General features: G+C 34.0%; 1 protein-coding gene across 1 annotated transcript in view; it reads left to right on the top strand.

Moving 5' to 3' along the window:
- The window catches only part of CTDP1 (CTD phosphatase subunit 1), a 94,948-nt gene that overhangs the window by 60,227 nt on the left and 17,219 nt on the right, over positions 1-17,502 (top strand). Inside the window, exon 12 of the mRNA XM_048075811.2 lies at positions 8,457-8,644. Coding sequence (XP_047931768.2) covers positions 8,457-8,644 — 188 coding nt within the window. The remainder of the gene's footprint in view (positions 1-8,456; positions 8,645-17,502) is intronic.

Genomic DNA, 17,502 nt, shown 5'->3' with positions numbered 1-17,502 from the left:
GTCTTCTGCTCACTCTGTGCATGTACAAGCTCCCCTAGCCTTTAAGCATGACTTGGACAGCCTGTTCTGTCTGACCAGTTCTCAATGTGCATCTGGAGTTTGGGGGGGGTTTAATTGTCAGTGTAATCACTGTTGTTTTGGATGTAATCAAAAAAATACATATGCAAACTTAGCAATGCAGAATAGCAACTCCCTTATAAAATGAAATTCTTTCTGAAATAACTGTACAAGAGAACATTGGGGCAGGGGCTTATGTGTTTATTCTCCTAATACAACCAGGCGTACAATGAGTTTCCACCGTTTAATATTAACTGTTCTAAGAAGGGGAAAAAGGCCTTTTTTGGAAGGGGGAGGGAGACGCGCAGTGTTTGGAAGTGACAAAACTGTAGATTCTGTAGACAGTTTGCCTTGCTGCCCAATTAACCTAATTTCTATGGTGAAGTCTATGAAAAGAAATAGTTCTTGGAGGTTTTATGGATAAATGTCTACCGTTTATTTTTTTTCCATCTATCATAAACATTGTGGTGTTCAGGGCAAAAGCTTTTTGATGTTTGCACTTGATAACATGTAAATGCTATATGTAAACTGTAACTGGAGTGTTTAAACAAACTTGTTTTTTTATTAATAATGAGACTTCTGGGTGACAGAGTTGAAGAAAAATCTTTGACTAGATTTTGATTTTTTTTTTCAGATAAGCCATTTATGTTTAAAACAAACAAAAAAGCCTTGTATGACTTCAGTGTGATTCTTCTGCTTTTCAGACCACGTGTCTGGTTTTTAAAATGTTTTGTAGTATCGCGAGGCAAATACTAGAAACTTTTGAATGCAAAAAAAAAATTTGGTACTTACGTGTTACACAGTAGACAACAGCTGATAAGCAGACAATAAAAAGCATATTAACCTGAAAGGAAGAGGAGTATGAATTTAAGACTACCATTTCCAACTTTTTTCCTTCAAACTCTTGAGATTGTTTACCAGTCAAATCCTATGATTTTCAGTAGGGAAGCCAATAGAGAAGACTATGCAGTTCATGACCATGTATGTAGGTGTATAGCCTTTTCTCTAACCTGTTTTGATTTTTCCAACTATTTCAGCAGAGTGCATTGAAATTAAATGTAGTGATCCAAGACATGAAAGTCAATATCTAAATAAACTACCTGTGAAATATCTTAAAAGATTTTTTCGAAGGTTTGGTGGTATTCCTTAAAATGTTTACATGAAATTTGTTTTTCAGTCTATCAGATTAGACTATCTAACAGCATTGCCAGGCTTTATCTTCAAACCTGAAGCATGCCAACACACTTTGTCAAAAACAGGATAGTACTAAGACAGTTTTGATCTTATGGAAAAGATTTTAATAGGGTGAAAAAATAATAATAAGGCTCTTTTTGTGTTTGTGATTTTACTGACTGACCACCTTCTGAATGAGCTGGTAGTAATTGTGTTGGACAACAGGAAAATCTGCACGTGAAAAAAGAAAGGGGTGTTGAATCACATGCATAAATATACATGATTGTAAAAATCAGGTCCAAATCTACTTCCAACATTTTAACCTTCCAGTGACATCTTTATAGAAGGAAATATTTTATTTCAAAATACCGTAAGTCCAGATCTCTTAATATAGACTTTCATTAAGTTGTAGGAAAGTTTAATCATTCACACACAGTGTTATAATATCACCTCTAAAAGCATCTTAAATTCCTATCTTTTCTTGAAGATATGGGTAATAAAGTCCTGCTTCTCAGATAACTGTTCCTAAACATAAGAGTTCAGAAGAATATATATATATAAAATCTATTCAGTTCATTGAGACAAAGTGCAATATCAAAAGTTTTCATAAACAAAACAGTTAAGATCAAGGGTAACTTATTAGATTAGCTACCATATTGGGGGGAGGAAGTTCCAGTGTCAAAATTTTTCAATGTCTTGTGGCTAAATGATACAAGTGGTGCAGAGTATGTCAAAGTATTCTAGTCCTGAGGTCTCAGTCTCTTCTAGCATGCTTTCTGTGGTCACTTGAGTGAACTTGGAGTGGAGGAATGTGTCTTACTTGACTCTTAACTTCATTTTGCTTAATGACTGGGTAAAGTAGTAATGGGGAAGCAATGAATGTGGTGTTGCAAAACTAAGCATGACAGTATAGGAGAGTCGAACAATGTTACTAAAATGAAAGTGTGTTTCCTATTGAGGAGGCAGTGTTCCTTCCATGTCTTATGTGAGGAATCGTTCCTTTCAAAGAACTCAAGGACAGCGCTCTTCATACTAGTCACTTTTTTTTTTTTAACAGAAAGCCAAAACTTTTCATGAGTAACGGTCAGCAACAGGCTAAAAATTCTTTCTTTGAAGTATAGTTGTAGATCACTTTATTTATTGGCTTTTAATTCATGTTGGAGAAGATTACTTTCTGGAATTTTAGCCTGGATATATTCAGAAGTCTAAATTGAAGAATTATTGCATTTAGAAGTCAGGGATCTCTTATCTCTGTTAAGGTATTGTTGTTTTGGAAATGCTGCAACCAAAGAAATAGAGGGCTCTATCCTTTTTGCCTCTGGTAGACTCAATCTATCCTTCCTCTCCATCACAATCATAAGATAATGTGCAGTCAGAGCTGAACTGAAATGCTGGTCTTGTATATCAGTGATTCCTGACAAGAATATCCTGCTAGGATAGATAAACAGCTGTATTCTGGCCATAGGTATTGCAGTCACTTTTATTTTATTCCTAGACTGCACCATTTAAAAAAATGTAGTTTACTGCAATGATGTAGTTTATTGCAATTTAACAATCTTTTATCAGAAGATTTCTTCTGAAAATAGAGTAAGGGAAAGGAAGATTACAGGTATGAATGGCCTTGTAATCAGATAAAGCAGTAGTTTCCAGGCTGCAGATGTGTTGCTGACTCAGGAGACTTTGGAGAAGCTATTATGCCATCTCTCTTGAGACGTCTTCTCTTTGGAGACTGAATTAAAAGATCATTGTGACTTTTACAATTAGTAACTCTTAGTCCATGGGAATTTATGTTCCCAAAATTTGTAGTTAGGAATGGGCTCTTTTCTTTCCAACATCATGAAGTGTTGCTGCTTCAAAGCAATTTCATTATGCTAATAATAATGTTGGTGTTTAGAAGAACTGCACAGAATGCTTAAATCAGCTCTTGAGGCACCCTAATTACCAAGGAAAGACTCAAGCTCATACTTCTTTTTAGTGGTTTCAAGTGTTTGTCCTTAAGATCTTGATTTTTTGCAAACTTTCTACTCAAATCTAGACATTGCTTTCCAGCTGGGAAATTCAAAGACATTCAGGACTTCTGAATGGCATTCTTTAAATGGCTAACAGTCTTGCTTATCATAAACTAGGATGCAGAATTGTTATTAGCCTTGCATTTTACTAATAGTGTTGTTGTGTAACCTCTAGGTAATATTTCCTTTCCAGTTTAAGTGTTAATTGTGGAGTAAAAACCATGCAGTGAATTGTACAGTTCTAGTCACAGTTACATTACCTTTTCATTTGCAAACATTAAGTTGTCCAATTAATATATGCAACCTGTTTGTTTCATTAGTTTTTTTTCCTAGCGGTATCTGCCGTTTAAGAGTATACATTATTGCCCAAGGTTGCAATTAAAATGTATGCAAGCTTTATAACCAGTGCTGTGCATTGGTACTGTGAGCTACATCCGTTGGGACTGCTGTTGCCACTGTTCATTCCCTAGCAAGGTCCAAGTATAATCTCTGGTGACTGCCAATGAGAGTTCCTCTAAGTAACCTTTCCATAGTGCTTCTAAGTTGTTTTTCAAATTTTATCATAGCAGTAGATGTTCTCAGTGTAGAGCGAAGGCTTAAAGCTTCTTTTCCCTCATAATTGCTTTTCATCCTAAAACTGTTATGTCTTTTACTAAAGGCTGCTGGCTTTTAAGTGTGCATTTCAATAACTTTAGATGAAAGGAATTCCACACCACAATGGTTGGGAAGCACATGTTATGGATTCTTTTGCTCTCACTGTAAAGGCCTGGCTCTTAAAGTAACTCAGAAATCTCTTTGCCACTTAAACTAAGAGAGCTATCTATCCATATGCAATACACCTTCACAGAGAAGAAAGGCAACAACTGCAACACAAAAATATTACAGAATCATACAATGTCCTGAGTTGGAGGAGACCCACAAGGATCGTTGCATCCAACTTCTGTCTGTAAATACAATAGGATATTTAGAAAAATAAGGTATTTTAAATAACACATTTTGAGAAGAAGATTGCTTTTATTCAGAGATTTCTGCCACTGAAGAACAAGATAGTGATGGATGGAGACTTGATTACTTAGTTCATATCGTTGTATTCGAAAAGCACAGTAAAATGTTTTAATAGTTCCATGATTGTTAATGAAGAAATTCATTCTGGGGCTGTTTTTGTGTTGTTTGGTGCTGTGGGTTTTTTTCTGAAAGGTAGAGAGTCTGAATCTCAGCATACAAAGGTGACCTGACGAATATTTGAAAGAAAAAGAACAAAAGTGTATCTATACATAAATTAAAGAACCAGGAGCAAGAATAATTAAACACAATATCAAGAAAAAAGTATAAACACACCACAGTTCTATTTCTTAATTTTGTACCATTTTGTATAAAAAGCCAGAATGTCAACAAACTGATATTCAATAACTATTACTGTTTTTTTTCCTTTGCATTTATTTGGTTTTAGCCATGGTTCAGTACTTAACCTATGTGTGCCACTGTGGGCCACAAGTTTTCACTTGGAAATTTAAAGACTTTTGATCTAGTGTTTGAGTTTTTTTATCCTCTCATAAAATGACTTTATGTGTTTATTTTTGAGAATTTGGGTGTGTAAGTCTGTCCATTTTTTTTTTCTTTCAGTATTTTAGGGAAGCAATACTTCTGGTAGGCAGTGTTCTGCTCGAAAACCTAGAAAGCTGGAAGCTATCTAGAAGACTAATCATAGCTTTAGCATCCAGAGCCTGTCCTCACTGGTCTTTTTTTTCCCTCCCCCAATCCCTTCCTTATTATGTTGAATATTTCGGACAAGATGTTGTTTGATCCAGCACTCAATAGGTTATGACAAAATTAGTTTATTTAAACCTACATTTCAATTTTTGTTGCCCAGATTTTTTTTACTTGCAGAGATGTTATTCATACATACAAGCTTCAAGTAGTTAAACACACCCCCTGCAAAAAATGGATCAGCTTATTTTTATATTAAAATATTCAAATGTTTTATATATTTATTATATATAGAATATATTATTTATATGTATTTAGCTCTACTGAAATAGATCTATACAAGTGTTCTTAATATAGTTTTTATATTCAAATAAAATATATTCATATCAAGTATACTTATGTAAATATTTTTATATAGATAGATGCATGTAGTCTAGAGCTCTTGTTAGCTTTCAGCATTATCTCTATTAATGTTGCAGAGTTCTCTTAGTTCCTTTTTCAAAATGTATGAATTTTATTCTGTACAAATTATAATGAAGGCTGTTCTGATAATTTTAATCGGTCATTTCTCATAATTATTTTCCTCTTCATCCAGTCCTTTTACTAGTCTATAGATATTGTAACTTCTTTCTTTAACCTTCTCCCCTATGTTCTTATTAATCTGTCCTTATTTTTCCAATTTTCTTTCGTGATTTGGTATTTACACTTCGTATGTGGTTCTGTTTGGTCTTTGGCATCTGATACGCTTCTTGCTGTGAATTAACTTGCAAATTTATTTTGAAACAAATGTTTTAATTCTATAACCAGTTAAACAGTGGTAGAAAATAAACTGAGGAAGGCTTCTTTTTTTTTAGTGCATAAATTTGCATTCTTTTACAACTGCCACTCTAATCTGTAACCTGAATGTAGAACTCTGTGTTTTTTAAAAGATTTACACAGATGGGACTCACTATTCAGAAAAAAAATAGAATATCTGCTTGTGAGAGACATCTGTAAAATACAACTTCTTGGAGAAGTATTGCTTTAGCAATGAGGGTATGCAATTTTAAACACAAGACTTGCTGGAAAGGAGTTGTTATAGCTGTAGATTTCTTCTATCATTTGACTGTCAATTCTTGGACATGTTAGTTACGGTGAGTATTATTTTAATAAAGATATACAAACATTGTGTTCCTGCCATTCCATCTCGGAAACTGTGGTACTAGAACACTTCAGATTTTGTGTTTTCTGTACACACCAAAATATACTTTACACACTTTTGCAGGATTCACTGTCCACTTATCTCTAGCAGTCTCTCCAGTCTCTTTGACCATCAATTTGCATTCCACGGTTCTTATTTTCCACGTGTGACAACTTCTGGTCATGGGAAAAGCAGTTTGGATTAGATGAGTTGCATCTCGTCTAATACATGAATACTGATGAGCTGTATCTCATCAATAATGAGATCTGTTAATTTGACACAGTGATTCTTGCAGTTTCTACCTGAAAATGTCATCTGTGTTCAGATGCACTAAGCTCGTAGGTGGTTCTTTTTGATTATGGCTTCTCCACAGCCCTCACAATGAGAGAGCTGGGTATTAACAATGTTTCATGTAATAAAAATGTATCAAGACAAAGGCCAATGGAAAACTGGATTATACCGTAGCTCTAAGAACCTAGCAGGTTACTTTTCGTTTTGTTTAACAATCATTACATCCCAGGATAGTATAGCATTGATTTTTAAAACCACTTTGTAAAGCTTGAGCTGCATATCCCTGAAATAATTAAATGCTTTAAAAATAAAGTTTTGATGACTGTACTTTATAACAAAATGTCTTTGCTTTCTCTTATGCTGGTGAGTCTCAAAATCATCATTCTACATCATTTCTAACTTGCATCTATATAGATGGTTAGAATTCTCAGTGGAAAGTAGCACAAGGAAGAAAAATGTTCAGTCAGACAGGAGCAGCTGACTACTACTGGCTATTAGAAAGATTAATAAATCCCTCAAATCTGTCTGTTTAGCAGAGGACTGAAGACAAATGCTACATGTTTTATCTTTCTGAAGTCAACAGAAGAAGTATGGTGGGAGTCACCTACATGTGTGAAGTTGCCCTGTGGAGCAACTTCATTATCTTGAGTCATGTGTCTTGTCTCTCTCATAGGACATCATAAAAAAATAAAATAAAATTGAATAGGTCTTCTGGTGATAACAAAACTCTGTATTTTCTATTTCCTCTTCTGCCTTGCTTGCAAACTCTCCCTTGAGTTCTCTTTGTGGAAAAGATGGTATTTCATTTACCTCTACCATATTTGTGATGGAATACTGGAAAGGTGTTGAATTTTGCACTTAGTTTGAGAAACAGAGTAGCTCTGAGTTTCCAGCCATGCATATCAAGGTAAACAAACAAAACAAAAAATAAAAATGGAGGTGCATTTATGAAGCACTAGATATAAAGTGACCCTTCTTATTTCATGGCTTTTGTTTGCCTTTTGGAATTAATCTGTTTTAAACAGGGTAAAATCTTTTGGTCTGTGTTCAAGCACAGAGGTTTTCTTTGTCTTCAAAAAGCAGATGTGGCATTAGTGAGAATTGAGACTAATGAGATGTATTTCAATTTATGCTGAGAAAAGCTGCTTTCAGGAAAAAAAAAAATCCATAATGGACTGCTCACAGATAACTTCTTTCCATATCCTCCTGTGGGATCTTCGCCTATATTTTCTCATGATTTCTTGTTTTTCTGAAAGTTGAATGCTAACTAAAAGGACACAAGCCTTTGAAACTCAGCAGGGTGGATCATGAGTATGATTTGCTTTTAGTGTTAGTTTCAGCAGTTCTGGACCTGACAGAGCAAAGTAACATGTTTTTGGAAGAGTATGAAATCCAATGCTAACTTTTTGGAAACAAAGGCCAAATAATTGCTTAATGAAATACATAAACATTTTCATAAATTTGCATTTATTAATTAGCATAAGCAGACAAATTGGTTACAGCAGGATTCATTATGTTCAGTTCCATTAGTACTGTAGTATTTAGGAATACACTTCTTTAAAGTTACATATCTATCTAGAAATATCTGAAAATATAAGAATAGTTATTAGCTAGAGACTTTAATTTGCCTTGCACAAGTGGTTGTTCATATATGTTATAATATAAATTTTAGTATAAAATATCTATCCCTTTCTGTTACAAATGCTGTCCATTTAGAAATTAATATAGTTTATTGTTTACAGCTTCAGTATTACTATAGTTAAGTGCAAATGCCTTCAAATGTAACTGTATCATGTACGTGAGTATATATATACACCTATCAAGTTAAGCAGACTAAAAATACTTAATTTGAATAGAATGTTGCTAGAGTTGTTACAGAAACTTCATTCAAACTATTGGTGTTTAATATGAATTTTCGAAGAGAAAGTCAAGAAAATTTGAAGCATATTCGTAATGATTACCTAAGAGCTATCTAGTAAATACAGAAGAATTATATTATACTCTGTTAGAGGATGCACTGACTCTTTACTCTTTGGCAGGTTGATGACATCTTAGGAGAAGGCAGTGATGAAAGTGATAGTGAAAAAAAAAAGCCAGAGAAGGAAGGTGAAAAACCTCAGATTAGTGCAACAGAGACTATAGGAATGAAAACAGATCAGAGACCTGGATCATCATCATCGTCATCGTCGTCATCAAGTGAAAAAAGCTTAACAAGCAGTGTACCCAGGTATGAGTTTTTTCAAATGTAAAAAGAAGCATTAATTATGTTTCACTGTGTTCCTGCATTATTGTGTTTTTTTGACAATGCAATCTTTGTTGCTGTTAAGTATGCAGGTAACTTTTTTTGGTAGCTAGTTGAAATTGCCCTGCTTATCTCTGCAATATTTGGGGATTGTTTTAAAGAAATGGTTGTAATAAATATCTACTGAGAACCAGGATCTCATCTGTTTTGAAAGAACTGAAGATCACTAACCTGTGCTTATTTTAAAATAGTCTTGATCTTTAATCAGATTTGGGACAATGTCGTCTGTAGAGTTACTTTGAGTAAAATATTAAGTACAGTTTTGAGAAGCTATTGGTTTTTTTTTAATTCGGAATTTTTGAGAGATTTTGGTGGGAAATTCATAAAAATTAGGTTAGAAACTCATTTGCACTTACTAGTCTCCTCTGCAAAAATGATTTTACTGTCCCACTGTTGATTGTTTGAACAATGGCTATGAAACCAATTTGCTGGTAAACTAGAACTTGATGAAATAAATGCCTATTTTAAATACATTGCGGAAAGGTTCTCAATCTGCAACTCCTTAAGTTTTTAAGCCTGACAATATATAGAAGACAATGTAAGATGAAGATCGTATCAGTTTTAATTTAGAATTGCTGGGATCATCATCCTGTACCACCAAGCATTAAAAACACAAAGACATGCACTGTAGCTTTTCTGCTCACTTATCTGTATGAAATCATACTGTTTTCTGTTGTAAGAATCTAAGCTCAGTAGCTTAAATGAACTAATAGTTCTTCCTTAATAGTGGGTAATGTAAGTAGTAGGTTTTAAGTGATTTATTTATATTATTTTGACTTTTGTGGGCTATTCATGTGATAAGTTGGAGCCATCTGCTTAAAGATTAAAGCAAGTACCACAGTCCAAGTTAGAAGTTACTGCCTTCTGAACAATAAGATCTAACTAAACAGGAGTTCAGCTCACAAAGTGCTGATACAGGTGTTGATGTTGTATGCTTCCTAGGCAGGAAATTCTGCTTGGTAGAAAGGAGTCTGTCATCCTAATTCCATTTTAAGTTTGAAGTCTTGAACTGATGTTTTTATAGTCAATCTGTTATATGTGGTAATGGTACCAGAGAGATGATGTAAGAACAGTCGTTAAACAGCAGGATTGAAATAACCAAGAGCTTCGTCCATTCCAACACAAATAATAGTTACAGTTTCTGGGGGCCACGTTTCTAAAAACTAAGTGCTATACAAGCATACAGCAAGATCAGAAGTTTCTGTTCTGAAATTTGGCATCCTTGAGGTGTTAGGAGAATAACAAGGCTGAAATTATATTTAGTAATTTTCAGTTATTTCTGCTCTGTCATATAGTCTGGAGTTGCAATTTATTTGTTACCATGAACACCATCACCTCTTGCCACATTGAAAAAACAGGCCTATTGCAAAGGCCCACCCCAACTATTAATTGTGTAAATCTACCCTTGGATTTAAATCATTGTTTCACAACTTGCTTTAATCACCCTCACGTTCGCATTTTAGCTATTAATGTGTCCAAAGTCTATAAAACAAAAATAAATTTTCAAAAAACATCAAGAATTGAAACTTCTACCACCTTCCTTTTTGCCAAATGTGTGCATTTCAGTATGTGTATTCCAAACTGGAAAATTTTTGTGTTCCCTGGTGGTACAACTTAATCTGAATATAACTATAGTTCAGACAAGCTAAGAGTATGTTTAAATGGCTGAAATTCCTTGCATTTCTAACACTTTGAAAGTAAACATTCTTTGTATGTAGTGTACATAGGCAACTAAAAAATTACTGCAGCTTCAGCTAGGTTTTTTTCCCAGAAATAATGGTGAAACATTCCAGACTGAAATCCAGGATCAGCTTCTAAAGACAAGTGCTTCTGTTGGCAGCACAACTTGCTGTTTTCACATGAGCAGGATGTTCTGCAGAACGTTAATGTCACTTCTGTTTGAAAGTGATTTTGAAGGCTCTAAGAAGGAAGAGGCCTCTGGGCATGCAAAACATAATTTGTTTCTGTACTTAACTATCAGGGAACTACCATTATTGAATGAATTTCCATTGTAAATATTAAGTATATGTTTCTATTTAAGAACGCTTACTTGAAAGCTATCGTTATCCTTTTTTTTTTCTTAGCTCAGAAATCTTTTGTGTTTTTATACACACTTTCTCATAAAGAAAACTTTCTATTCAAGGATCTATGCTGTATGCCCATCTTCACCCCAAGTACTCGTGTTCTTTTGTACTAGTGTTCTCAGAATAATAGTCCTAATTGTCCTTATTTAGGCTTGCAATAAAATACATATGGCTATAAAACTGCCAAAATATTTCCTGATATACGTGCAGTTATGTCTTGTAACCATGTCTAGTAGTGTGAGGAGGTAGGTAGCAAAGAGTTGCTGCAGAATTATTAAATTGCAACCTGTTTAAAAAAAAAAAAAAAAACACTTTTTCACATGGGGCAAAGATCTAAAATACTTATCTAACCAAACTTTTTGCTGTTGTACTAATCAGATACACAATGTAGTCATGCCTAAAAGCCCGTTAGACTCCCAGTCCTTCTTAGATGCATTTAGCTTAAAGATCTAAAAAACAAACTGGAGAGAAGGGAAATTTTGGAAGATGATAATTACGATTGAAGACATTAGTCCTTCCAGAAATGGTCTTCAGATAAACATTTTAATAGGTGGGATCAGTCACATTCAGTTGCCCGACACTTTTTTCTTACATAACTCCACTTCAGCAGCTTGTGTCTTTGCCAGTCATAAACTGGTAGAGCTAAAACACTTCTAGATTTTCTGTTTCACACTTCACTGCTTTTGGAAAAATTTAGTAAAAATGGTTCAGCCTCTTGAGTTGAGGAGAGAAAATTCTATTTAAAAAACAAAAAAAAAATCAAAACAAAAAAACTCTTCATTATTTGGAAAGAACTGCTTGTGGCTTGTTAACCCTTGATTTTGGAGTGTTGGATCTCGGGTAACAGGTAGCCTATGGATCAAGTCTGTGCTTTTTTCAGTCCCTGATGAAAGTTGACCAAATACATCCAAGTTCCAAGCATGTGTGTTTCTCCAAAAAGTTTGTTAGGCATGTGTTAGGCCATCCTTATTAACACTTCATATGATCAGTAAAGTATTTCATACCCAGTATTTCCTGCTGGAAAAACTTATAAGTACTCTAATCGAGAACAGACTAGGATTCTAGTGATTCTGACCTAATATGAATGTCTACATGTACTAGGGTAAAATCTCACTCCTTAATACTTCTCTGCTTCAAGGCACAAAAAATTATTTTTACAAGAAAACCGTGCATAGGGTTAGCTATACTTGAAAAACATAGCTACGAAAAAGGTAGTTACAGCCCATGCTCCGTTTTGTCTCTTGGTTTATGAAAAATAGATTTGATCAGAGTGAAATGCTCTCCAAACTTTTTAAGTGATTTCCTTCCCAGAGCAATCTTTATGATACAGTATATACTGACAAGTTATTTTAATGGTATCTTTACGCATTTATTTTAAAAATGAATTATTTATGTAGCAGGAAAGTTTCAACAATATTAGAATATAATTGCAAATGTCTAGACAAGCCACTGACAAACTCAGCTGTTATATTGGATTCATTTTATAATCATTGGTGGAGAACTTAAAAAGCAGAAAAGAATCAAAAGAAAGCTGGAAGTCTTACTCTTAAAATTGCATCCACCTGCATGCATGCTTCTTTTCATCATCCATTTTACTATCTTTAAACTAGATTTCTTATTCTTTTTAAGGGTGCCATTTGACCACAAACATACTTTAAAAAATAATAATAATTCTTGTATTCCATTCTTACAAAAATATAGAGAATAGATTGTTTCATTTGCAAGTGTAAGCAATGTTGCAGTTGGCTAACCCAGTGCTCCTTTTTGCAGATCTATTTGAAGACTTCTAGTGCAGAAAAAAGGACTATTTGAATGTCATAAGTCTAAATTTGTATGCATGTTTGCCCTAAAATATGGCTGTTAAAATCCCATTTTGATGATATGAAGGGTTACATCATACCTGTGTAAAACAGAAAAATAATCATATTAACTGCCTGAAAGACTTTCGCATTTCAATTTTGCAATATATTGCTCAGTAGACTTGAGTCATTGTAACGGCAAATGTACAGACTTCTTAACAAATCAAGAAGAATTTCCTCTTATGAAATGATTTACATCATTTAAAGCTTTCCTTGGTTTTACTTGTCATTTGTCTCTTATAAGACAGTTAATCTTTCAGTCTGTGTCTTATTTAAGTACCATAACCATATGGAAGATCCAACATGAATTTTACCCTGAAGAATAACAATATTCTTTCTACTTTGCTGTGCCTGAAATACGTCTTTTGGCTAACTCATTTATTTGTCTTTGTTAGATGCACAGGAGTTGTAATGCTTTATAAATTTCCTTTCATAGAAGAATTCAGAATTGATTTCTGTGAAAAGATTATACCAAATTTGCTGTGCTGTTCCACATAACCTTCCTAGAAAGTTTTTGCTAACAGAAAGGTGATAGTCTCTGTAGGTCCTTCTGTGGCAAATGCTTGATTTTTTTTTCAAATTTTTCTCAATATTAAATTAGGTCATAAATGTGCTATAAAACTAGAGGGTTTTTTTCCTTCTTCAAAACTATGAGGTATAGCTATGGTATGTTATATTTAAGGGGCTAACTAAATCATACAGAAATGCTGGGTTGAGAAATGAGTACAACCTACTTTTGTGAGGTTTTTGCATCACTGTTTTACCAGTATTAAGTGAGGGTGCAGAGGACTGGGTTTTCTATGCCTTTGTAACCCCACAGGTAGGTGAAAAGATGCTGAAAGTTATTGGTAGGTATATGTTGAGGTAGATGTGGTGTAAGGAACATAAATGTGTGGTGCTGTTTTATTTGATATTAAAGCTACCCATCAAGAAAAAGTCAGGCATGCCTGACTAAACTGATTTCTTAAGGAGTGTTAAATTTCTTAAAATAAATAAATAAGGAAAGAAAAAGCTTACAAAATTTGAAAGAAATTATATTGGAGACCTGCCACAAATAGTGTTATAAAAGGTTCTTGGCACTAAACATTTATTTTCAGGAAGGCTGAGTAGAAAACGCTAATAAAAATTAAATTTGAGTTTTGTATTTTCTTTTTTTATTATCAGTGAAAAATGTTTTTCTTCTTTGTTTGCTCTTATATACTGTGAGAAAACTGTTCTGCAGGGAGATATTTGAGATATGAGATTGAGATATATACTTATTTGCTTGTTTTTTAAAAAGAAGTTATCTTGCTATTAATATCTTAAAACCTTCAGAGCTGGTTTGTGTGGTTCTCCCCCCTCCCACCCCCATCTTTATTTTTCAGCTTTTGTGTTTAATTTACTTCTGCTGCTGTGGTAAATAAGTTTTTCATTCTATTCCTAAGTTAAAGGAATTAAATTTTTTAAACTTGCACGGAAAAGTTTTTGTGGGCAAGTCTAAAAACTAATAAATCATAGTTTAAAATATCCACCTGTTCAGAGGAGAAAAAAAAAAAGCGAAGCATAAAATAAATTTGTCAGTAATGGGGCTATAACTCAATCCACAGTTGGTTTTGAAGAATCTTCTGGTTTATTTCTATATGCCATTCAGCTCCAAAAAGAAAAGGAAAGTTTTGTACCACTGCTGCTTGATGAGTTATCACTTGAGCTGTGCAGAATTAGGCTCCTTTATACGCCATCAAATCACATTTTCAACTGTGATTTCATTAATATAATAATCCATATTCCAAATGTACTAACATCATGACCAGCCAGCATTATAATCAAGTATAATATAAAAATTTTGCTTTGTTCAGAAAATTATAATAGCTTTCTGTTTGTAAGGGACATTACAAAATGTAGGTTCTTTTCTCTGTGGAGGTATTGGTTGTTTTTCATTTCACGCTTGGGTAGTCTCAGATGTAGTGATTTTTGTATGGTCACTCTTCCAAGTTGGTGTAATCCAAAGGCGGATTAATGATGATGACATGACTGGGTGGGGAGTAGGGATTCTTGGTGAATTAAAGCAGTGATGCCAGAGTTGTGTGGATGTATTTCTTTCATTCAAATTTCTTCAAAAATAAATCAGAGAAGAAACTGTAGCAAATGTTTGAAAGAAGTAGTAATAAGTGAAGTAACTATGTCTTTGTATATGGTAAGCACACAGCTCTCAGGAGGAGCAAACAGTGTTGGCAAGAGTGCACTTTGGTACTTAAAGGTCCTATCTACTTTGATATTTTAGCTCAGGTCAGGAGTAGTGTGCCTTTGAAGCAAGTGGTTGTCACTGCTTACCGTGCTTTGGTATGTATCTCAAAGGGTCTGTCCCGTGCACAAACAAGTTCCTTTAGGTGAATGTAAGCTGGGATTTAGCTGCAAGATCTTGCCTGCTGTGCTCCAGTTGCTAATGTACATTTAATCCACAAGATAAGAATGTGGATTGAATAATAGTCCAAAGTAAAACTCTATTTCTGTATTTTGTCTTTAATCAGCCGTAAGGTTCATATGCATCAATGTCAAATGTATTTCTTCCCTACATACAATGTCAATAGGGCAACAGTAAGTCAACTCAGATACTCCATTTAAACTTAGCTATGTGTTCAGTGTTGTGTCCTAGTTTTATCATTTCTAATAGTTTTATCATTTCTGATAGTCTCTATCAGAAGTATACAGTAACCACATTTTGTGTTTCTTTTTGATAGTTTAAATGTTGGTACATTGCAGTACCTTGCTATATTTTAAAATTTCTAATGGGAAATTACTTAAATTATGAGAGCATCACTGAATGGTAAAATTGGTTATATAATGAAATATGCACATGGGTTAGTTTTTTATACGAGCACTCAATTAAGTAGATGAAATATGAATATCTGCAAGCTTGTTAATGAATTTAATGGCCTAAATTTTCAAGCTGTTACTAAAAATATATCTCCTGCAAGTTCTGTTAATTTCCAGGTTAAATTACAGTTGTGTTTCCAGCTGCTGATTAGTCTTGTTGGTACACAGTGTGTGTGTGTGGATATCAAGTAAATAGTGAGAGAAATATTTCAGAAAGTGAATCTGAAATGATCAGTAAGTTGGAGTTACAAATGGTTGCAGTTGGCCTCATGGCTTTTTTCTGAGCAGTGCTGCAGTTAGCTGTACCCCTATAATATGTTGTTTGTAAGAATTTTATTATACCAAAAAGTAGAGACACCCTAGATCTCTGTACTTGAAAATATGCCATAATAGAGCTTTGTACGTGAAAATATGCTATAGTTTCTTTTTTTTTAACCTTTTAGTTGACTGAATTTGAGCTTAAGTGCTTTGAGGTTGTTAAATAAAAAAGCATATTTATTTTCTTCAGCAGCTCTTAAAGGAATGAAAAATAGAAACTTTTTGGTAAAAATATTTTGATGGAGAGGCAGAAATTACGTTTTTACATGACATATTTGTCAAGCGTGTAAGCACATTACTTGTCTTTTTTTTAAAAGGTTTGGATTTGTTGTAGATAAAATCATACTGTTTCTGTTGTTCTTAGAAAGCAATGACAGTATTAACCTCAAAGCATCCAATTACACTGAACAGATAACGTTTATGTTAGAAAGCTTTCTCTTGGCTATCTGTAATAGTTATATTTGCAGCCTTCAGGAAGACTTCAAGGTGACCCAATCGGTTCTCAATTATTCAGAAAAATGCAGATTCAAAAGTCAGTTCTCAGTAAACTAAGTTCTTGTTTAGGATGGTTGTCTGGGAAAACAAGAAGCCCAGCAGAATTTTGATGTATAAAAACATGCTTTTGTTTTCAGTTTTAATTTTGAACAAAGCTGAGTTAATCTGTAAACTACAAATATTTTCTTACTTAAAATATTGTTTTATGTAGGTAAGTCAAATGTTGACTACAATATTTCATATGTATTAGGCTTGATGATAATGTAATCTTAAAAACCCATCTGACTGTGGCAAAGCTGCATTTTATTTCTAGCCCTGAATCAGCTAGAATTTAGATTGTTCCAAGAAATGATAGGTTTGGTTTTTGGAAGGATGGTACTTCTTGCTAGTAACAACTTTACAGTGAGGGCCTTTTATCTGGCTATATATCTCTCAGGCGACTGTTACTGTGCCTTATGATTTTATGGACAGCAGGAATACTATGTGAACATTCACACAGGAACCAAGAACAAAGCAGTTCATAATTATCTTCAGTTTTAGGTAGGTGAGCTGCAGCTGCACTGAAAAAAATGGAAAGCTGGAAGTATAGTGATTCATTTATTCACTTCTCTTACTGTAGTGTCATAGTCAGATTCATTTATTACAATAATCTCAGTGTTTTCAGTGCTGTATGTTCTTTGAAATTTACTTTATCCACATACAAAAATATGGGCCTGAAACCAGAAGGGTGCTAGAGAAGTCCAGATGAACAAAAGGAATGTTTCACCTGGAAAGAAAGCCAGTGGATGTTTGTGTTCCTTGATTTCTGTAGGACTTTGATCTGAAACTTTAATCAGCCCTTGAGAAAACTCTCTGCCTTCCAGAATTCTGCAAGGAACACTCCTCCCCCCAGCCTCCCAAATTCAGATCGAGGACAGATAAGACTTCAGAAGGCTTTTCAGACTGCATGAAGCATTTCTTGTTTTCTGTCTTTTACATGCTCTTCTGGCATGTATAGTTGTGCAGGGAGAAGTGGTTCAAATTTTCAGGAGGGTTACCAAGATCGATCTGTTAGTATCACATCTTAATGAATAGCCCATGTTTGTTTAGCTTTGGTCCTTTTTTTTTTTTTTTACTGTGAGAGCTGATGCATCAGTCTGTAAAACACTAGAGACTATGTGATGATTGATTATGA

This window comes from Anser cygnoides, chromosome 2, assembly GCF_040182565.1.
Source record: "Anser cygnoides isolate HZ-2024a breed goose chromosome 2, Taihu_goose_T2T_genome, whole genome shotgun sequence".
In the NCBI taxonomy this organism is placed as follows: Eukaryota; Metazoa; Chordata; class Aves; order Anseriformes; family Anatidae; genus Anser; species Anser cygnoides.
The sequence above is the reverse complement of the archived record's forward strand: the minus strand, read 5'-3'. Positions and strand labels throughout refer to the sequence as shown.